This window comes from Platichthys flesus, chromosome 7 (assembly GCF_949316205.1).
Source record: "Platichthys flesus chromosome 7, fPlaFle2.1, whole genome shotgun sequence".
NCBI classification, from domain to species: Eukaryota; Metazoa; Chordata; class Actinopteri; order Pleuronectiformes; family Pleuronectidae; genus Platichthys; species Platichthys flesus.
The window spans coordinates 4,154,864-4,177,702 of NC_084951.1; the positions used below are offsets into that span (position 1 = coordinate 4,154,864).

The 22,839-nt window shown below is 40.7% G+C and overlaps 1 protein-coding gene across 2 annotated transcripts; it reads right to left on the reverse strand.

Moving 5' to 3' along the window:
- Positions 1-1,215: 1,215 nt before the first annotated feature.
- On the reverse strand, positions 1,216-8,779 carry gata5 (GATA binding protein 5). Of its 2 annotated transcripts, none has more exons than XM_062392478.1 (7): positions 8,642-8,779; positions 7,492-8,171; positions 5,648-5,817; positions 4,096-4,224; positions 3,734-3,818; positions 3,443-3,573; positions 1,216-2,442 (listed from the first exon to the last, which is right to left on the reverse strand). In XM_062392478.1, exons 2-7 carry the CDS (start codon positions 8,012-8,014, stop codon positions 2,329-2,331), a joined length of 1,152 nt encoding a protein of 383 aa, XP_062248462.1. In that variant the 5' UTR covers positions 8,015-8,171; positions 8,642-8,779; the 3' UTR covers positions 1,216-2,328. The 2 variants fall into 2 exon arrangements, with proteins under 2 accessions (XP_062248462.1, XP_062248461.1); XM_062392477.1 differs by having other exon boundaries at positions 4,096-4,248.
- Positions 8,780-22,839: the final 14,060 nt, after the last annotated feature.

Below are 22,839 nucleotides of genomic sequence, written 5' to 3' on the forward strand. Positions count from 1 at the left end.
TGTGTGTTGGTTTAGGGGGTACAAAGTATTGACTTTGTGAATATTTATTCCATCCATGCTGTAGCTTAGTAAAATATTTAATTCACCTTGAAGGTATCTTATTATTCGGTTTGTCAAGTTTGAAATAAAACCCTGATCATGTCATCTGTATGAAAACAGAAAATCTGTATTTTACCTAGATGTAATGGAGTTGAGTAGTAATTTCTACTCTCTTCTCTAAAGTTTTTAAGCTAAGTATTGGAATAATTTATGACAAGCTATAATGCCGTCATACTTTGTTGTGCTCCCATCCCATCCTCGGAAAGGCTGTTTATCTCAATCACCCACTTTACTCATCCTCGCGTCAGACTGAAAAGTCATGTGTCTGCATCTTCACCACGCACTGAAGCAGCGGGCCTCTCCCAGCAGCAGATAAGACGGCAACATCTTGACCAACAGCAATAAAGCTGGGCAGTGCCGTTAGGGCAGCGGAGCCTGGGTGTCGCCGTGGCGGCAGTAAAGCTGCAGCCTTGTTGCTGACAGGCCTGTATTTTCCCCGACGGCGTGGCCAACTCAGACCTTGCTGCCATAAAGCAGCGTTGGAACACAACCTTTGGTCGACACTGTCAGCTTAAGCAACCGGCAGGAGCACACGCCCTGCTTGTACACACACACACACACACACACACACACACACACACACACACAAGACTGTGTACACTTAAGCTTAAATCAGTGTCTGCAAACGTATCTTCATTATATTTTAAATACAAATGCAGAAACATGCTCAGTAGATAAGACCTGAAGATGAAAATACAAACGTATACAGCAGAAGGGATTATACTGAATATAGAGCAATGGGTTGTTGCTTAAAGTAACAGAAACATGGTTGGGATTGATAAGTAAAATGGACAATTGGTTTAAATGTTTAAAAGCTAAAACATAATTTATAAAAAGTTGAAGGATAAAGCTTAACCAATGGACGAATGCTTGTGTGGTTGTAATATTACAAACACCAACTTGATTGCAAAAAGCTAAAGATCAATATTTCAGTTATCTACCACTATCCCCTTTCATCTAATGGACAATGTTGATCCAGTTTATAATGCATTCACGTGAGCATAGTTGGTGCTGACGATAGCTCATCACAGTGCTTCAGACATTAAGGCTGGCAGGTGCTGCCTACAAATCTATCCCCTGAACAGTGAGAGCCAGAAACAGTTTCTCATAAATCAATCAAAATGTGTATCAGTTTATTAACCTGAACAGATCCCAAAGAGCATTGAAAACAAGAGAGAAAGTGGATAGTCTTAAGAACAGTACAACAATAAAATTCCCTTACATGTTGGCAACATACAGACAATAAAATTAGATTAATACGAATAGAATCTCAAATGTTAAAAACAGCGAAACGATAAACCACTGATATGTAGCCACAGCGACTTGTCCTGATTTACAAACAAATCTAGCTTGGTGCATCTGCTGTATCCCTCTAAAGCAAGTCACGCATATGATTGGAGTGCCACAGCTAGGAGGCCAACCAGCACAACACGACAGCAAGCAGAGGGTTATAACTGGCTGGCTTCAGTGTCCACCGTGACTTTTAACTGTCCTTATCTCAACATAAATAATGCGTCCATAAAAGTTAATCATCTACACGCTGGTAATGAGACATGGTCAACAGCAATAAAAGGGGTATTTTCTCTCCATTTTATGGTTTTCCTTCTGCGGTGATAATAAGATGTTGACTGTGTTTCTCGTTAATGCGCCCCAGAAAGCAATGGTAGCAGTGAAAATAAAAACAACATTTAAAAGAGGAGATACTGTATTTTTACATTCCTCTTGATTGTCTTCACATTGTTATTTTTGGTGCAGTGTTTCTCCCAAAATAGAGATTTATTTTAGTTATAGGTAGTTCTTGTCATGGCACCGAGGCTGCTGGACGCGAGTTCAGGAGAACAGGGGTCTGGTCCCGCTTCGAATGGGATCTTTGCTTCAGTTGAGCCATCGAGCTGCACGAGCTGTAAAGCTGCTGCCCAGGTATCCTGTGTCCTGGTTGAGTTAAAGTCTTGTCCAGGTGAGGTCTATTGAGCCCGTTCATTTACAGGCGCCAGCGTGACACATTATAGTATATAACATAGCTAGCAGATTAGATTTCCTCACGTCAAGTGAGTGTGAACACATGTCGCCATCCGACTACTCATAAGCCATTTGGGGCTTATACAACACTGTTTCTCCACAGCCCCAGAATCACTAGGGATGGCTGCAGGGCGGAACGATGGCCTCTGTGTCCAGGCCAAAGTGAGTTGTGTACTGTCGGTGCACCGCAGCCCGGTCGGTCGAGGCTGCTCAAGCTTGGGACAGAGCACACCAGGAGTTCTGTGGGGCCATGGAGGTCGGGGTAAAGGGATAATCTTCATATTTAATGTCCACATGTCCTGTGCTGTCCATCTGAGAAGCCGTCTGCACGGGAGGAAAAAAACATTAAAATTCTGACAAACTGCTGGATGCAGGATCACACTATTTCAAACAGTTGGCACTTGACAGAATTTTACACATAGAATGGACTTCTAGGTCTGAGAGAACAGCTACATAATGCCCTTCTACTGCTCTACAGATGTCATTGGGGTTATTGGTCACAGAAACATCCAAATTTTGCCACAAGATCAAATGATTCCAAATTAGCAAGGCAGAAGTTCATCGATGTAAACATGTAAAACTTTCAGTTTAACTTTGGCAACCTTTACATATGGAACCATGAAGGGGAGTTTAGTCCTTCCACAGTCGCCAAGTGTTTGCTCATTGTGGGAACAGTTGGGTTTCTCTATAATTTTGTAAAGTCTCCACCTTACAATGTAAAGTGTGTGATATGGCAGTAGGCAAACAACTTTCGGCACATTACCGCCATCCTCTGAACATGAGTGTCGATTAAGCATGACTTCAGCAGAAAAACAAACATAGAGGAGGATGGAGGTGGTCAGGTCGCTGCTTTTGCCTGATTTCTGATTTATGGCCAAAAGGATTTATTTGCTATAGATGGCGTCATGGTTGAGAAGGTGGAATTGGCTCATATATCTCACGACGCAGGTTTGAGGTGAGTGGGAAATGTATTTCTATATACGCAACATCTGGTTGGTGATGCTTCTCTGTGAGCTCGCTCTCATTGGCTGTTGTGGGTTTCTGCCTGAGCATATTATCGAGATTTTTGAGAGCCCATACGAATCGGGGAGGCGCCGACTCAATTGTAGCATTAAGATTATTTTGTAAACACCTCACACTTATTATTTGGGCAGATAATCAGCACGACTGACCTCTAGTCAGAAACGGCCCTGCGATTGTCGCGTTTGTCCTCTAGCGAGCAGCAGCCCTTAATATCTAGGCTAATGACTTTGCTTATCATTTGCTCGGGGTTTCTTCCCCTTTCTCTGTGTGGCCTAGTGTGCGGATGGTAAAGAGCATTTACCTGAGTGGCGGATGTGATGGTCTGTCCAGCGTAGGGGGAGGGAGCCATGCTGGGTTCACTCTTGATGGTGGCGGTGTGTTCGGAGACTGACAGGGGCGTTGGCGAGCCGCTGTCAGAGGTGGTGGATCCTCCTGAAGAATCAACACAACCGGCAAATGATTTATTAGACTCAAAAATGACAAGCCCATTGCGATGATACATCAAGACGCTTCAGTGATCCACCATTACAATTTTTCGAATGATTTGTGTTTAGTCACTACACACTTCATTCTCCCTGTCTGTTTGTCCTACCTGTGGATGTTTTATTCTTAGGCATCTTGGGTTTGCGCTTCCTGGTTTGAATGCTCTCTTTCTTCATTGCCAGAGGTCGGGCCACCTGTAGGGAGTAAAATAACACGCTTTAGTTGAGGGTTACTCCCAATCCCTGATACAACAGAGGCCACATTGTCATGACAACCCAAACAAGCTCCCCACCCACCCTGCCGCCCACAATGCCCTTGGCAAGGTTTCACACTGCACAAATAATGACCTGCTCCCCACTGTATATTTCTAGGGGAGCAGGTGAGTGTAGGAGTACGGCGGAGGAGAAAATTGAAGCAGAACAGATTGTAAAATATTAAAATCCGTGTGTCAAACCCTCTTGTGTGACGTACCCCATGCAGCTTCATGTAGAGGCCACAGGCGTTGCACACAGGCTCTCCCTCCGCGTTGCGCCTCCACAGTGTGGTGGTGCTGGTGTGGCAGTTAGTGCAGCACAGGCCGGCTCGGCGGGGCGTGGTCTGCTGCAGGTACACAAGAGGAAACATCTTATTTGAGGGAATTTAGTCTGCTGGAATCCTAGTCCAAATACTGCTGTCAGAAACAGACTGGCAACATATCCTTCCACAAAAATTGGGATAAACTGTTTCACTCACTTTCAGAGTGAATTGCAGTTTGGAACAGCATAGCCATCCAAAAAAACTAATAACTCACGAGTTGGAAAATCTTTGAAGACAACATAAAAATGTCTTTCTTTCTCACACCATAGTGTGACTATCAGCTTGGTTTCGCACAACAAGTGTGGAGGAAAAGCCCCACGGAGCAGCACAGTGTCACGTTGCTCTGGAGAGCCTTGTCTAAAAACGACCCGTTCAAGGGCAAGGTCACTGCAGGACAAATACAAACAGAGAAAACAGCCAAGTCGTGGAGGGAAAGTGTAGGACAACACTCTCACAGCTGCTGTGGAGAGGAAAGTTCCTGGGAAATATTCAGGTGCGGAGCCTTGACACCCCTTTGCAGCACCACCAACGCACAGCTGGCTCTGTCCTCATTTTCTAAATGTCCCCTAACCACAAATAAGATATGATCTGCTTGGACATTTAAAACACGAGACAGATCCTATAGAGAGACATTTACATTTATTATTTTACACACATAACTCATAGAATGATTATTTTTTAATCATTGGCTGATTTGTGACATATATTATCTATGCAAAGGCACAACTGTTCTGGGCTAATTAATCCAGACACACCACAATGTTATCATTCACATTAAAATATATTATAGCATATTATTATTATTACCATTATTATATGTTCTTATACTTTTTGTAAATGAACTTTAATTTTACATGTATATATACACTCTTAAATCAGATTTATTCTTATAAACTCGAGATTTGTATCTTAACTCAAGCTATCACGCAGAAAGTGAAATGCTCATGGAAAGTAACTCAAAATTAGACCTACAGAAAACACTTAGTTCCTAATCACCACTGTTAGTTAACCTATCATTTTACATTCACCTCACAATAAAACCAAATATGGCTCCTTTTAGCCTTTAAGTTGCCTATTACTGCAACGCCTATATCCTACAGTGTTATTCAATTCTTAGTAAGCTCCTTCCTCACACAGTGCTGATAAGTATTTGTATCCTTTACGTTCAAGAAATTCAAACACAGAAGAAATAGCCTTCTATGAAAAATGTAAGTCCTGAACCAATAATACAAAAGATGTACAATGGCTATTTACTTGATTTACTGTATATTTGAATGACACATGTAAGCAGCCTCTTGAGTTGCAGCTAATTGTAATATTGTTTTGTGGTTCAAATTTCGACTTTTGTTTTTCATTAACTGCTCCCTAAATAATAATAATAATAATAATAATAATATGGGCGCTTTTTATGGTAGGAAGAAAAAAACATGTCTTGAACCAGTCTTACCAGTCGTTTCTGCGGTTTGATGAGCGGCCTGTTGATGCCGTTCATCTTGTGGTACAGGCCGCAGGCGTTACACAGGTAGTGGCCGGTGCCGTCTCTGCGCCACAGCGGCGTGGACACGGAGCCGCAGTTGACGCACTCCCTGCCCTCGCACTGCATGTCGTCCATCAGGTCTGAGAGACAAGAAGCACTAGATTAGATAGATCGATAGATAGATGTACTTTATTGATCCTGGACTGGTAAATTCCTGCAACATGATATCATATATTTATGTATATAATGATCAATTGAGTTCGAAAATATACGCCCCTTTATTTATTAACGATCCTCTTTTGAACTTTTAAAACTACGGGCGTGTATGGTTACGGACAAATGCAATGAAAAATAGCCAACGAAGGAATTTAACCCCCCCCCACACACACACACACACTCCTCCATTCAGCATGATGAAGAGAAAAAAAGAATAATTGGGGAGAAACTCTGATGGAGGAGTCTTGTTTATAGAGAGGGGGGATCCCCCCCCCCCCCCATCAATTCATCACAGCTCTGACACACGACGGACTCCTGGCATTTAATTGCCCCCAAATTCCTAATCCCTCCATTTAGTGAGAGCAAGATAGAGAGAGAGAGAAAGAGAGAGAGAGAGAGAGAGAGAGAGAGACATTGCAGGTTACTGTCTTGCTAAGTAGCTTTTCTTCTTCTGAATTTGTGATTGTGTTTCTTCTTACTATTGTTTTTTACGATTTTATTTTTAACTGAGCCAAATAAGTTAGTATAAAGGATAATATAAATACAATTAAAATATCATAGAACAGAATATCATAGCATATAAATAAATATAGCAACGCAAATATAAATAGGATAGGCTAGAATACAATAGAAATGGTCTCATTAGTCATTCACGCACGTGAGAAGAAAGAAGTATTTGTATTATAAATAGTGTAAAAATTATAGGACACATTGTGGCTGCTGCAGCCACAGTGATAATGTAGCATGTACCAAACTGCAGAAGAGCTGTGTATTGTGTGTCTGCCGTGCTGTGGATATGTTCCTTCCTTAATCCAACCAAGAGAGACAGAAATGATGATGTCATTAATGTGTCCAGACTCTGAGAGGTGTCACTTCATCACGCAGAGGGAAAAAGCCTCTTCATTAATAAAAACTCCACATCCTTTTTCCTTCTCTTCATCATGGACTTCAAACGCCTCTCCACGTGCTCAATACATGAGGGGTCTGCAGGTACGAGAGCCTCACTGTCTGATCAAGGTGATAACTGCACTCATTGTTGTGTCAATGGCTCTTTTTTTAAATCTCCGTGTGTATTGAACCCTGTCATCTGAACAGCTCGGGGATAAAATTTACATTTTTAATTGATCGTTTGTTTTAAGGACAAAGAATGTGTATTGTCTAAAACCAACGTGGATAATCTCGTCCACTGCCATTAACTGTTGAAGGCCGTTTTCTCTGCCACCTCCTAATAAATAGCAACCACTCAACCTGGGCCTGTATTACGAAACCTCAACGATTAAATTATATGGTAAACTAGGTTGTAAGTAAATCATTTCCCCCTTTCAGGAATAGTTGAATTTAAACATTGTATTTTTAGTTTTAGTTTGAAATTTGAACTGCTATATTTCATTGTACCTGGATAAATTAATGATAATTATTACTCGGGTTCCAAATGGGATATTTACAGTTTAAACAAAAGTTATATTTGAATTTTAAGACAGATTCAAATATTAAATTGACAAAATAATAATTCATGACCGCAAAATGTTCCACTTCTAATTTTACCGTGGTACTTTTTGGTCAGCTACGAAGTGTTAATGTTGGAGGCCCATGCTCACCCAGACTGGACCTTCTCCCGGACAGGGCGCACTGCCGGCCCTGCAGACTGATCACCCCGCTCTCGAAGGGTCCCGGTGTCCAGGAGGACGTCGCCATCTCCGGGCTCACGTATGCGTAAGGGCTGGAGTAGGAGCCTCCGACCGAGCGCATCAGGGCGCCTCCGTACTGGTCCGCCCGGGCGCCGTTTCCGAGAAGCAGCGGGCTCTGGTAGGTCGCGTCCCGGCCCGTGTTGCTGCTGACCGGCGGGCTGTGCGAGTAGGACAAGCCGTGATGGGGGTGAGGGCTGCCGGGCGTGAATGAGGAGCTGTCCGCGCCGGACTGGGGCCAGCCGTGGTGCCCGCCGAGGCTGTGGTGGGACTGGTGGGGCGAGTCGCACGGCTGCAGGTAGGACAGCGTGGGCAGCATCGCCGGGACTCTAGTGGTGGGGACATAGACCGGGGAGCTGGCCGACGGGTGGATGTAATTCCCGGTGTCGTGCCCGTAAGGGGACTGGTTGGAGGACAAGGACAGGCTTTGGTACATTTTCACTGCGTTTGCGTCCTGCAGGGATGTGGAAAATGAATGGGGGACTTCTTAGACTGATCCCGTGGAGGTGATGTTGTCCTCGCGTAAAGACGCTTCCACTTGAGGATTATGTGTCTTTGTGAACAGGAGGCTGAGTAAAATGTGGAATCCTGTCCTGTAAAGAAATAAACATATAAATTGAGATATTCAGAGACTTAAGTTCTTTAAGTGTGGTAAAGTTTCAAGAACATTTGAATCTATACATTTTCAGCACATTATCTGTAAGTTACATTAATTGTGCAGACTCAGTCATGATAAAATCAGGCCTGAGAGAAGCTTCATCAATCTCTCAGCATCATCAGTCATATTTCACCTGTATCACTGACATGAAATTGATTAAAATGACATGAGTGGTCGCTGATATCCGTTCCCTCAGATAGAGGCGACTATCAGAGAGCTCAGATATCCTGCGGCTTCTCATTAAATCACAACCATAACGGAAACCAAACAACAGATAGCGGGAGCTCCCCTCCATATCTGCAGCGAAACAGTTCCATCAATAGTAACTGGAATCACATAAAAGATTGATAATAGCGCAGGAGGAACACCGTTTCTTTCCAAGGGCTCTCAGTGCCATTATCTCACCAGATAAGGACGGTCAGGGCGATAAAGCGGTCCGGTCCTCCAGACCTCAGCAGAGGAGCGCAGCAGCAAACTTGACTCACTCCGATGGAGACGGACGCAGGGAGCGCGCGGCGGAGCCTCTCCAACTCTCTCCAACTTTGGTGCGTAAAAGTTGCGCTTCCCTCCTCGGAGATAACTGGAGATCTCTAACTTGTTTTTTTTTTTGGTCCTGTCCTGCTCCGGCGTCTCTCTTCCTGTCGGTATATCTGGAGATAGTTGCTGTCGCTGATAATTGCTGATATGGGAGTGCTCCTATTCGCTCCCCTACTGGAAATTTTGTACGGGAGGAAAAAAAAAGAGACACGTGACGCAGTCCGCTCCTCCGAGGTAGGCCCAAGGTGGGGAGGGAGGAGGGGAGGAGGGAAGGAGGGAGGACTCTTCGGTACCTGAGAGGGAGAGGGCCCCGACCTGAGGACTGAGGGCTGTGGAGGAAATAACACTGTAACATTTAGCTGCGTTTTAAACTCAGTGTTTCATATTGACAGATTTAATCCAGATATACGGAGACAAAGGGTTATTATTCAGGCACTTAGCTGCCACGGCAGACCTGTAAGAGATAAATAGGTTGACTTGATACAAAAAAGGGAAACAACTCATTTGATATAAGGTGTTATTTTTTTGATATAACAACATTAAATTTTATACGCTTATATTCTAAGTTTTAATAGGTTCCATTCCAACGTTACAATATTCATTTTATAATAGTTATGAGGATTTCAATGGTATTTTGACGATGGTGATGCATCTTAGAATATTGACTGCAATAAAATATTCAAGCTAAATCCAACTGGACCGACCCTTTATTGTTTATGGGCATGTGGTATTTAATGCATGCGTTTGAACCACTGTGAATGGAATGTAAAAAAAAACGAGGCACAGTAAAACGCACTGAAGAGAGAGTTTGTTTTCAGTATTTTATGATGATATAAAACTGAGTGAGTTCTCTGTAAAGTTTTCTGTGCGATAAGAAACACGAGCAGGTAACGACGTGTCGCTGCGCTGCGCCACAGAGCCACAGGATCACTGAACAGGAGGATAAAATAAAAGAAATTATAAGTTAAATATGACTAATATACTTATCAGGGCCGCCAATACAATATTTATAATTTACACATAGTGTGTACTTTCTCGTTTATTCTAGTTAATTGTATTTTATCCTTGGACAATTTATATAATCAACATGAATACACGACTTGGTATTTAACCAACAAACAAGGGCTTTTGAACTGAATTTATGCTTTTACATGGGGTCAACGTTTACGAAGAATTCAAAGAAGCTCGTGGAAATTAGAGAAATAAATACAAAATAAAAAAAGGCAAATAATGAATAAGTGTTTTGCATCTTGACATTTTATTTCATGTGGTTAAAAATGTAAACGAGCAATGACGCCAAAATAAATACAATATTTTAAAAGGAGTTTTTAATGACAATGAATAAATCCCTCTTTTATTTTTCCGTCAAACCAAATGAGTTGGTTCGTGTGATCCTCGGTGACTTTGTGGAACATCTGCCTGCAGACGTAGCTGCTCGTTATTTAAGCCATTTTTATTATTATCAAAAGAAAATAATTTGGTTGCGTGTTCTATAATGTGGCCTTGATAAGTTGTACTCGACATTTTTATGATACGATCAGATTTTTTTACTGGATGAATTTATAATAAAATTCCGACAGATTTTTACCTTTCCTGACACTGAACGTCATTTGACTTATTAATTTAATTTAACATTTGGGTAAAGGGTTTTTGATCTGATTTCAACAGACGGCACGGGGCCTCCTTTCTTTTGAACTGCGTAGAAAAGAGTCAACAGATCTGAACAATAAATAAATGAAAAAAACTAGGCCAAACTAAGTTTCTACTAGGCCAAAAAACTAAGTTTTTTTTTATTACTGGCCCAACATTAATGGCCCTGCAAAGCGGCAGCGTCATGCAAACATCTTCTCAAATGACAACATTTATCAGAGCACAGCTAGATCTGTAGGTGAGATATTGTCTTTGTCTCCTTATCTCAACCCTTCATTCTAATCCGTAATGAGAGTAACTTCATCACCATCACATTTATAACCTTGAAATCAGGCCTGGATACCATGGAGCAAATTTCAGTGATTAAAGGCACATCTATTATCACCTGACTTGGAACGGTTTATCCATATCATTGATAATGAACAAATACAATTTGGAAAAAGTACTTTGTGATTTTATAAATGACCATTGATTAGACATATTTGATTTATAGACAGAGGACATGGTGAGGCACTGTACAGGATCCTCCTCAGCCACGACACACACACACACACATAAACAACGACTGTCCACTCCTTTCATAGGATCAGCGTAGTGACAGGAAGCAGCTGATGATTTGATGCTGAATAGAGAAAGAGACAAAGCAAGTCGAGAAAGCTTGTTTCACCAAGAGGAACACGTTTCACACTATACTGCACACGACAGAGCCTCACCTGCTGTGTAATCCAATGCAGGGTCTGGAAAGCGTGTGAGCAGATAAACAGACTGGGAGCATTTTGTTATCTGAGAATTTTTTTGCAGTTAGATTCTTCCTCTAGAGCTGCCTTTAGTTTGTACCTCTGTAATCTTCGGATTGTTCCACAGTGTTGTCTTTCAGTCTGCAGGTATTCAGAATACGTATGGACTAACAAGACAACGTTATTTCCACACAGGCTTTTAAATGAATATTTGGACATTTTAGCAAATATGCGCTATATATGTAGAGGATTGATATTACTCATGTCTGTATGGTGAAGATGAATTTGTTTATACATTAATATAGGAATTGTTTGGCCTTGGTAGCTATGTGTTCTGCTGGGTGCCATCCCAGTGCACCAAGTTATTTTCAAACTTTGTTCAACGGTGTAGCCGAAATAAATAAAAATGGCTTCAAATTGCTCTGATGCTGAGATTAGAGATTCTGTCCCACTCTCCCGTCTTCGTAAGGACAAGTTAACCAGTAACCTTCTGTACGTCCCAGTGTTGTGGGGTTAGATTCCCAAATATCATGAGCGTACCATGGTTCATCCTTATCAGCCTTATATAAGGAACATTAATATAGCCAGCAATAATACATAATCCATGTCTGAAAATTAATACTTACAATATTTGTGTCGCTTTAAGAAAATACACCTCACTAGTCAAGGAAGAATACTGCTACCAAATTTTATTTGGAAAGTTGTTGTCATAATTAATCTCTTAAACCCTTAAACTGAAAGGCTTCACATTCACACACATATACACGTCTATCTTTTAGAGGGGGCGACTGCTGGCTGATAGAAATAGTTGCTTCCAATGTGAATGTGATCTGTTAATACTACGAAATACCCTTTGCTGCTTACAACCACATTATAGTGTCTTAGAAACTGTCGATTCCTTATATGCCGCTAATAAATGTTAGGATTAATATCTGAATGTACACAACAAAAATTCAGCTGCTACCATCATGAAATATTATTACACGACAAAGTGACAAATCTTAAAAAAAGATCTTTGACAAAAAAAAAATGAAACCACAAATGACTGTTGGCTATCTTCATTAATAATACACATGTCCAATAAAACAAGGGATTTCAATTGATCTTCGCACATTTAGCATTTATTTCCTCCACCATAAACTCTGTGTGCACCACACGCTACATATCTTTCACCCTGGAGAAAAAGTCGACGAGAAGGCTTAGCACCGGAATAATTCTCGTCTCTCAGTACACGAGTCAGATAGCGACCTTATGAATGAGGTGATTGGTGAGGGCCTGCTCCACCACAGCCTCATTTTCACAGTCCATCACGCCGCTCCACACGGCTGTGAGTTGTGGGGCCCGTGGCACTATGGCAGCTCCCCCCGGTCAGTCTGTGGCTATGTCAATAAATTCTCTGATCCACTAACGCAACCACATTCCCATTGCAGGCAGGCTATCTGCTGGTGATGTCGGTTTTTGGTAATGTTTCTGTGGATGGACTGATAGGCCAATCCACCAGGGAGGCATGTCTTTACAAATGCCTCTTAACTTTGATCACTCTCTAATGGGATGCCACTGTCCTTTACAGCTGCATTCTTCGAGTTGGAATGGAATTTCAGCCTCTATCTTCATTTTACATACACATGCCTGCAAAGATAAGTTAGGAATTCTCCAATGGTATTTATTGTCTATGAGAGAACAAACTACAGTAGTGTTTGTGTGTGTGTGTGTGTGTGTGTACTTCCAGACTTGTTTGAGCCTTTTCTCTAATTTCTTGTCAGTGGTGCAAATTGACGTTGTGATCACCTCAGATAAGGTCTCCGCAGTCTTCATCCATCACCAAGACAAACGTTATCAACTCAAACCAATCCCAAGACAGAAAGAGCAGTTAGCAGAGACATGTTGAACTAGCTGAACTAGGATGATGATGGTGCAGTAGAAGGCTGGCAGAGGAGTTTGTGCTCAGGTGTAGATTTGAGCCGGGTTCTCATAAACAGGGAGTACGTTCAAAACCTCTGTGGCTGGACGTGTGGAGTGTGTGTGTGTAGTCCAGTTTTACTAATATTGTATGATCTTATATCTGTTTTCACAGTCACACACAACTGTTTTAAGGTTAGGGTCGGATTAAGGTAAGGTTAAGGTTATGTTTAGATTAGAATAAATCTCCAGGGAATCAATGTCCTCTGAAGTCCTGAAGACATTTTGCATGGCTCTTATTGGGACCTACATCTCTTTACACAGTCATATTATGGGGACTAAGTTTGAGGACAAAAAGTTAATCTTCATAATGTAAATCACAACATTTTAGGTAATGATATTTTAAGGTTCCAGGCAAATTTTAAGGGGAATGTTAACTGTAGGCAGAGTGACAGGAACAACAGCTTCTGTGTGGGAAATAGTAAACCCTATGAATAATCATGTCCATATATACTTTAATAAATACTCTTAATTTTCTAAAGAAGACTAGTGTTGTCTAATAATACCAAAATCAACCAAAAAACTAACCACCTCTTGTAGGGGTTGGTTTGGTTTTTGTTTTCTACTTCCTCGCTTTGTGTGGGGCCTCAGGAAGTTGTTGCAGTTGGTGGTGAGACATGTATTGATATAATGTACTCATATGCTCATATAGTGTTCTCTCATATATGTCACCCACTTTATCTAATAAAAAGTTATTTGAGCTGTCATAAATGATAGATAAGGATAATTCTTGATACATCTCATCCTCCATCATGTAACTTCCCTCAAGCTCACCATCAGTGGAAAACGACTCCTGAGTTTGGTTCCTTTCAACCCTTTGGAACATAAAATGTCATTGCTGCCGAGAATATAATGCAATTTAAAGACATTGACCATTCTAAATAGAACATGTCATGGTACATCTCCGTCACTGCTGACGCAAATCCTGCTGTTGTACACGTCTTTAGAAATTAACACAAAATGTCTACAAGATACAATACCAGCATTAGGGTTGGACTGATGGGTGATGCCATGATTTGGTTAAAGCGATCCAGTTATCCACTTACAGTGTTCATCAGGGGTCTTTCATCCATGTTGGGTCTGTAAAATAGATGTTTTTTACAACTTTTATCAGCTTTGTCAGTGTTGGAGTTTTTACCGGCCCACTGCCATCTGCTCCTGCTCTCCATACCTTGCCCAAGTTGACACATTCTGTTGTTTTTAACTAGCCTGAGTTCACACATGTGTCTGATGTGGGTGCGTGTGTTGCTGTGTGTCTCCTTTTAAATGAGTACCTCTCCTGTGCCATTTTTTTCAAGCCATGTTAATGTGGTGTCCCTTCATGCTGTAATGAGATGAATACCCCTTTTCATCACCTTTATATCAATTGCCTGATAACTCATACTGCACTTAAATTAATCTGTAATTGTCTTTTCCCAATGATGGATGTCTTCTTTTCAAATTAATCACCGTTTTCTACCACAGGCCTTTCTCAGACCTTTGGCAGACTGCAGAGTGGGCCTCAGTCCCTACACGTCATCAGAACAAATGTGAACTTTCTCCTCTTCTATTACAATTGAGCCTCAGTAGACTTCTCCCAGGAACATGCCAGTGTACACAGTGAGCAGATAGAGGGGAAGAAAGGATTTGGAAGGGCTGGAACACGCCCCTGGTGCTCTGTTTGCTGGGGAATGTGAAGTAGGAGTCAGCCTAATCTCCAGCACCCATAAGAGACTGGCTCCTGTCTGCCTGGCTGCCACTTCCCTATCTGTGTGTTTCATTTCAGCCTGTCAGGCCCTATCTGGACGGCTGGTGCTGCTGCTACTGCTGGCTTCAGGCCCTTGGACTGCAGGGCCAACAGAATGCAGCCTCACACACGGAGCTGGCCACTGCTCATACAATATTGTCATATTTAAGTGGAATAATAATCATGTTTTATATAAAGAGACAAATGGGAGACCCAGCTTTTCTTTTTAAATTGTCTTTTAATTAGGACATTGTGTATTCATATTTGTTTGAATAGCTTGGTGGGTTTCTTATGGACACTGTTTCCCATATTATTTTGTATTGTCAGTGGCATTTCTTCTAGGCGGACAATGTTATTATTTACTGTTTGTCAGAAACTTCAAGGGACTATAGGTGGCCAAAAGTTTCACACAGTTTCAAGGCTCAGGCTCAGTGTGTGGCTGCTGCTCTGGCCATCAGGGTCTCAAATTGATCAAAATAACTCCTCAGGGTAGGTGGACTTGAAGTTAGTGTTTCAGAGGGGTGCATCTCGCCAACTGTTTGATGGATGACCATGTAACTTGGTTCAGACATAAAGGGTTTGATTAACTTTGGGGATTACATGACTCTATCTCTGACCCTAGCATCATTATTAGGCAGTGGTGGAGGAAGTACTGAAGTTTAGTACTTAAGTAAAAGTGCAAGTACCCAGGAAAATATATACTTAAGTAAAAGTAAAAGTACTACATCAACAATCCTACTTAAGTAAAAGTAAAAAGTACTTACTTTTAAATTTACTTCAAGTATTAAAAGTAAAAGTACTCATGCAATGGGTTGTCTCTTAATGTTTAGGCTGTGCCATTTTGTTGAAGAATGCTGATATAGCTACTGGTAATACTCCTGCCTCTACAGATGTCACTACTAGTAATAATTATAAGCAACACCATTTGTTTATTGGAAAGGTTGGTGTACTTATTGTGCTTACCCTCTGTAATACTTTTCACATTCTATCTTACAATTCTGCGGATGACAAGTTATCTACCAGGGATTATCTGCAAAGTGAATACCATGAAGCCAAACCAATAAAGACAACATGTTATATCTTTAAATATTTTATTTAATTGTAAACGTGTACAAAATGGAAACATGGAACATGAAAAACAACCTTAAAACTAGTCAGAACAAGGCAGATCTTAGAATGAGAAATTTTAAATTGTTTTAGCACATGGCTGATAAAGGCACAAGGTTTGTGGTTATTTCGTTACTTGTTGTCATTATTATAAACATTCCCTAAACGTCTTTTTGCGGTGTAAGGACACGTGTGTGTGTGTGTGTGTGTTTAAACCTCGAAAACAGCAACCCAATCCATATTTCCCGAAACTGTGTTTATAAAATGTAACGAGTAACGACACATATTGTAGAAATGTATTGGAATAAAAGTAAAAAGTATGCACTATAATTTTTACTAATGTAAAGTACAGATACCTAAAAATGTACTTAAGTACAGTAATGAAGTAAAAATACTTTGTTACATTCCACCACTGTTATTAGGTCGCAAATTCAATATATAGCTATATATGTACATATGTATATCAGAATCAGAATCGGAATCAGAAAGTATTTATTGCCAAGTAGGTTTACACCTACAAGGAATTTGCTCTGGTTATTGGTGCATACAATGAACATAGAAACATAAAAACATAAAAACACAATAAATACAACACACATAAGAAAAGCAATAAAAAGAAACAATATATATTTACTCACTATTTACTTCTTATTTACTCCCTTTTCTAATATTTATACAAAGTAATTTAGACATAAACATATGTAAATAAAATATATATAATAGATAAAAGATATAAAAAGTGAAGTAAAAAGTGAAATGCAAGATGCAAGACAGTGTACAGTGTCAGATTGCAATATGCAATGCAATGCAGTATAATATAATCTAATGTAATGTGTTATAATATCGAGCATATGTGCAGATTATGATGATGTCCAAGCCGGACCGCACATCTCTATTTGCCACAGAACCAAAGTTGACATTAACAGCTGTTTACTTACCTTTGTAGACGTTGCAGATTTTGTGCCGAACCTCTTTCCTTTACTCCCAAAGGGCTGTCCCCATTCATGTAAAACAGTGCCTCAAGTTAACTGTAGTTTTGCTTCGATTCCCATTACGTCTTCGCTGTTACATCTGCGGTTGGTATGCCAACCAGTTTGCCCATCTTGATACTTTCTATCAGTGAAGCAATAATATCCTCCAGTCTGACCTGAAGAAGAAGCACTGCTCAGTGGACGTCTTACAAATTCTTATCATTTAAACGCAACAATGGTCCACTCATGGAAAGCAACCATTTCTACATATAACGCCTTTAAATTAAGATAGACCTTGTATAATTTCCTAATGTTCATAACTTAGTTATAACATATATATATGTATATATGTATATATACATCATATATAGCTATATATTGAATTTGCGACCTAACAATGATGCTAAGGTCAGAGTTAGAGTCATGTAATCCCCAAAGTTAATCAAACCCTTTATGTCTGAAGCAAGTAACATGGTCATCCATCAAACAGTTGGCGAGATGCACCCCTCTGAAACACAAACTTCAATCTGTTGGTGGGGCTTATGAAAAGTCAGGGGCACACCAACTGTGTGTAAAGAGATTCATGTAAATCTATCAGATAGTAAAGCACAAGTCATTTTCCAAAGTGGAAGACCAACATGCTGCCACCCACGAAGCCACAACGCTACCATGGTTGATAAAAATAAACTTGATGTAATATTTAGACAGACCAGTGAACCTTATTCAACAACAGTTGAGAAATGCATAAACTTTGCAAATGCACAGATTTCTGTCGCCAGATCAGTGTAACACTCTTGTTTATCAGTTTATTGAACACAATGGAGCAAATTTCCTGGTAAAAGCAATAAAAGTGATTCTGGGAACACATTATACCGATTTTACTCTGCACTGAAGTGGAAACACCTCTTCATGTTCATGTGGACATAAAGTTTACTTCACACTGTGTTTAAACAAAGTCATCCATTAGTTCATGCTGTGATGTTGCATTTAAGACGTGCACATCTGCCTTTTCCAACACACTGTATAGCAGAAAAGAGATGTTCATGGGAAAACACAATATATTGAATATCACCTTAGATTATTTAGAGTAGGCTAAAGAAGTTCTGTGAACGCACTTCGTGCTTTAAATTGAGTTCAGAATCTTTTTAATAGTGCGATTCATATTTTGTTTAAATATCTGATGTTATTAAAACTATATTTCTGTAATTATTTAAAATTTTAACATTTTTTATATAATGTAGCTTCCTTCCTTAGAATTCTGGTTCTTTCACTTCATAAAAATCCATATAAAATCAATTAACCTTCCCTTTTGATGGACTGTTATTGCAGATAACATGGTCTGTGTTTACCACTCAACAATCACAATAATATTCAGAACGATGTTGACTTACTTAGAAACCTCCCGATTTAGATTGTGCTGAGGGAGCACAAAATCAAATCGACACATAAGGCTGAGCATCAAAATATTATATTATTTTATATAAAGTTACTCATTATGTAGTGGCCTGTAAAATATTACTAGATTATAATTGTGATGCTTAAATGTTAAAACTGCAAAATATCAAGGAACTGTGAGTGTATATTTAATGTAAAGGAATAAAAAGTACAATATTTGCCTTAGTGTGGGTGAAGTAAGAGAAAGATTGTGCTTTGATATTTCCCCCCTGAACTTTATATAGCAATGTTGCTTACGTGAGTAATGTAGACCTGTCATAGCAGCAGCAAAATTATGAGAACACAGTCAGAAATTTCTTAAGTTGTCAGAATATCCATTAGCTCTGTATGTATCAGTACAGTTACAGGAAATATTTTTAAGCATTTCTCTCACAAACTCTAGTTTTCAGCCCAAAATCCAACAGCATGGAGGAGCTTTTAGTTTTGTCTGGAGTTGAGTGGAAGACAGAATAGACCAACAACTTAATCCTTAATGCCGCTGACCTGGCTATTGCATGTAGGAAGCGTGTCCCTGTAGCTTCAGCCATGTTCTTCCTTTTTTTTTTTTTTTTTGTGCGTTTCCACTGTTCTATACTCCCTCCCTGTTGGTCTCTTACAAGCTGTGAGACCCTCTAAAACTCATTTCTTACCATATACATAAACCTAACCTTTCAGTGAAGCCAGACTGAACAGCCCCAAATCAACATATTTTACATCCTCACAGCTAAAAGTCGCTGAAATTATCTGTGTGCTTTCATAACACATCATCATAATTCCACAGCAGTCCCTCTGCTCAGTGTTCTCTCCCTGTGCAGTGTCTTCTGGTACTTTGTAATGTCGATTCATTGCCACTTATCATTAGATTGAGCTTTTTTGGACCAAACAATGATGAAGAGTTAAATAGAGTGTGAAACATCATCCCACATAGTCACATAAAAGGCCAATTTACACTCATCATTTATCGGTGGTTCATCACACAACAGAGAGCCTCGCAGCCAGCTGTAGCACACACTGGTAGTGGGAGGATATCGCCTCTGTGTGTTTAGGACAGCCACCCAAGGGGGCTGTTCATGACGTGTGTTTATGGGTTTGGGCTTTCTTGCTGATTATGCTGCGGTCTGCATGTGTTTGTGACGTAAAATGTTATGCTCAGTGTTTGTGTTGGTGAGCTTGAGACTGACTCATGCGTGGTGGGATTGATGCGTGCACGTTGTCTTTGCTCTCTCAAAGGTCAAACATCACAAACATAGATCACTGCAGGGGGTGGACTGAAGACGCAGGGAGGGGTGGTCATGTGAGAGTGTGTATTAGAGGGCAGGACTATTGATTTCTGTTCATGTACAGATGATCTCTCAACTGACAGTGCTGCCGTAACATTTGTTTCCCTCTGAATTGTCAATATATCAACCATTTAACGAGTGATAAATTGTACAGTTTTAAATATTGTAGTGAACGATTGTGTTGGTTTAATGTGGAAATAAATAGTTAAGGTCTGCTCTAATGAAGTCCAGCCAAAAGAATTGTGCTCCCTCTGGAAGAACCAGGTGGTGCCGAAAGCGGAAGGAGTAAGAGGCCATCTTAATCATGTTCTCTTCAGGGAACTTGGCTTGTTCTGTTATGTGCCAGCTCATCAAACAAATAGTTTCTTTAATTACTTCATTCCCTCTGTAATCAGGCTACTGAATGCTTAAAGATGTTGATTGTTGCTGTTGATGTGGATGTTTGCACTTGTCACTGGCATGTTGTATGATTGTGGCTGCAAATGTACTTATTCTTATTTATCTACATGAATTTCCTCATACCTACTTGATACGATTGGTGCAGGAGTGGGACCCACATGCACGACTCGGAACGACGACTGGCAATAAGTTCCCTGTTCAATGATAAGCTCTAAGTCAAAGTATTATGAGCAGTTTAGATACATAAGAGTCTCTGGCGTGGTCGTGGTGTAGCTGTGATGATGGGGAGCGTAGCAGGACACAGGAGCTTGACAACTGGGGAAGTCCGGTGGTTTCAGCAACCAGAATGCAGGCGAAACAAACAGGCAGGCAGGATGCAGGCAGGTCGGGCAGGCAGGTAAATACCTGGGACAGGCAGAGATAGGTTCAGCAGATAGGAAAACACACTGATCGGAATTAGTACTGTGACCATCGGTTGTGCACTACTTGTCACAATGCATTGTGGGAGACAATGAGTGCACTATTTGGACACCACTACAAAATGGCAAACTAACTATATAGTGCACTATATAGCTCAGGGTTGATCTGCTGCAGCAGGGGATTAGTGATGATCAGCTGCGGGTGTACCAGGGACCTGCAGAGGAAAACCACAACCTGACCTGGCATGGCACCCCAATCAAAGCTCATTTAATATATTCATACTCACACACTCACACGTACACAGGAGGGTGGGGCCGCCAAGGTGCAGACCACGACACAAATCACCATAAAAAGTGTGTCATTTTTTAATGACGCAGGATTTCCTTTTCGCTATTCACAGGAAATAACTTAACTTGTTTGATAGAATCTTAAATATCTCCAGCAGTGCCGGGAGAGCCTAAACAACTGGCACATAAGACCGACTACCATGTTGAAGCAGCCCACACCTGCATGACCTGAAGTACCTTGCAGACAAACATAGAGGCAGGGCCTCATGTTCCGGGTGTTGGTATCAGAACTGCTCTTATCTTGAGTAAAGGCCACTCCACACATTTGTGCGTCTCCCTGCTGCAGAGCAGTTGGAATGCCCATGTGAGCACTTCACCTGGCTCACCCCGCTACACCTCCTTTCCCATACCTGTGTTTTGTCTTCAAGTCCCACCTCCATCTTTTATTCATTCTCGTGCTTCTCCTCTCGTAGCCACCATCGAGGGTTGTTTCCTTATATTGGTTCCAGACCTCTTGAGTTGACGCCCACGTAGTGTTTCAGTGATTCAAAGAAGTCTGCTGTTGATCAATCAGAGCTTTCCAGAAAGAAAACAAACTTATCATTCTTCAACTTTGTACATAGCTAATTAGCTACACAGTCCCATCTGCGACCTTTGAACTCCATACATTACCCTGTGACACATGGTCACATAGTGTGGCCTATGCAAAGGGGTAAAGGTTAGTCTGGTGCACAGGTCGTGGCAGTGGATGATTTAGTCAGTACAATTGTTTTCCATGTAGATGATACAAATTAACAGTACAACTTCCACTGGTTCAACAGGTTAGTTTCTTCCTAAAGTTCATGCAGTGACCATGATGTGTTGAAGTCACTACTAGGGCTCACGATCCAACTCCATCCATTAAAAGCATAAACATAAAAATGGAAAGTTACAGGAATTCACACTGTTTGATCAAACTGAACCAAACCCGTGTCGGGCTGAATCAACGACAAAATAGGAGGTGGCTAAAACCCCTCCTGTATTCCCATAATTTATTTTCTAAACAGTATTCTCTAGTTTACTGAACACAAGACTCAGATAATGCAATATCCATATATGTGTTCTGGTCACAGGATTGAATCCCGGCTTAGGGGAGAAGTGGTCGTTGACACATTCCTCCACATGGAATTTAATAATCAACTGATTAACTATATTCTTTAGTCCTCACCACTCATCGCTTTTGCTCATAAGCTTTGAAAGTGCATGAAACAGAATTTTTATTTAACTGTTTGATTTTTCAAAACGCATCTTGGAGATGTTGTTAGTTAGAAGCTGTTACATCCATTAAAAAAAGAATTACAGAACAAGACCCAGTTTGTAATCGTCTGGATGGACCTGAAACAACTCCTGACCACTGACAATCACATGTGATCAAACCACATGAGTGGAGTTTGTGAGAGTTAGAAAAGTGTTTAAATTATTTATCTTCATGTTCTTCCTCTGGCAGTCTTTTTATCCTGCTTCTATGGATCTCTCTCACATCACCAGGTTTGGGTTCATGTTGACTTATTTATTTTTCTGTCTTCATACACATACACACACATACACACACACACACACACACACACACACACACACACACACACACACACACACACACAAAGCTGATTGGCAGACTGGGAAAAACATGCAATAGCCGGACTGACCTTGAGATAGAACAAACACTGACAGCTCACACACAAAAACATCAAACAACACACGACCACTGTAGTCACACATGTTTCACAGAAAGTTATCTGCCCTGCAGTCAAACTCTTTACACTCTTTCATTGTTCATGTAACATCATATAAACAACAGATTTGTAAATGACAAAAGAAGAAAAAGAAACCATGACTAAAGCCTAGCTGCTGCACTTGTTCACAAACGGTTAAACAATGGGCGATGATCATCTGGGCCTGTTTGCAGAGTCACCCTCTAATCATTAGCTGAGGTTATGCAAGAGATATCACCTGCGTCAGCTTTACCTGTGAATATTATGCTGACCGTTGGCTTCTCTTATCACCTGCACGCACACGCAACAAATACAGAGACAGATTTCACACAAAGGAAACGTTTG

What these genes read in the sequence shown, in the direction of transcription:
- gata5 (XM_062392477.1), bottom strand. Translation starts at nt 8,014, where the DNA reads ATGTACCAAAGCCTGTCCTTGTCCTCCAACCAGTCCCCTTACGGGCAC. An exon ending in TCTACATGAAGCTGCATGGG is followed by an intron (nt 3,819 to 4,095) that starts GTACGTCACACA and finishes TACTCCCTACAG; the next exon opens with GTGGCCCGACCTCTGGCAAT. An exon ending in TAAGAATAAAACATCCACAG is followed by an intron (nt 3,574 to 3,733) that starts GTAGGACAAACA and finishes TTGATTCTTCAG; the next exon opens with GAGGATCCACCACCTCTGAC.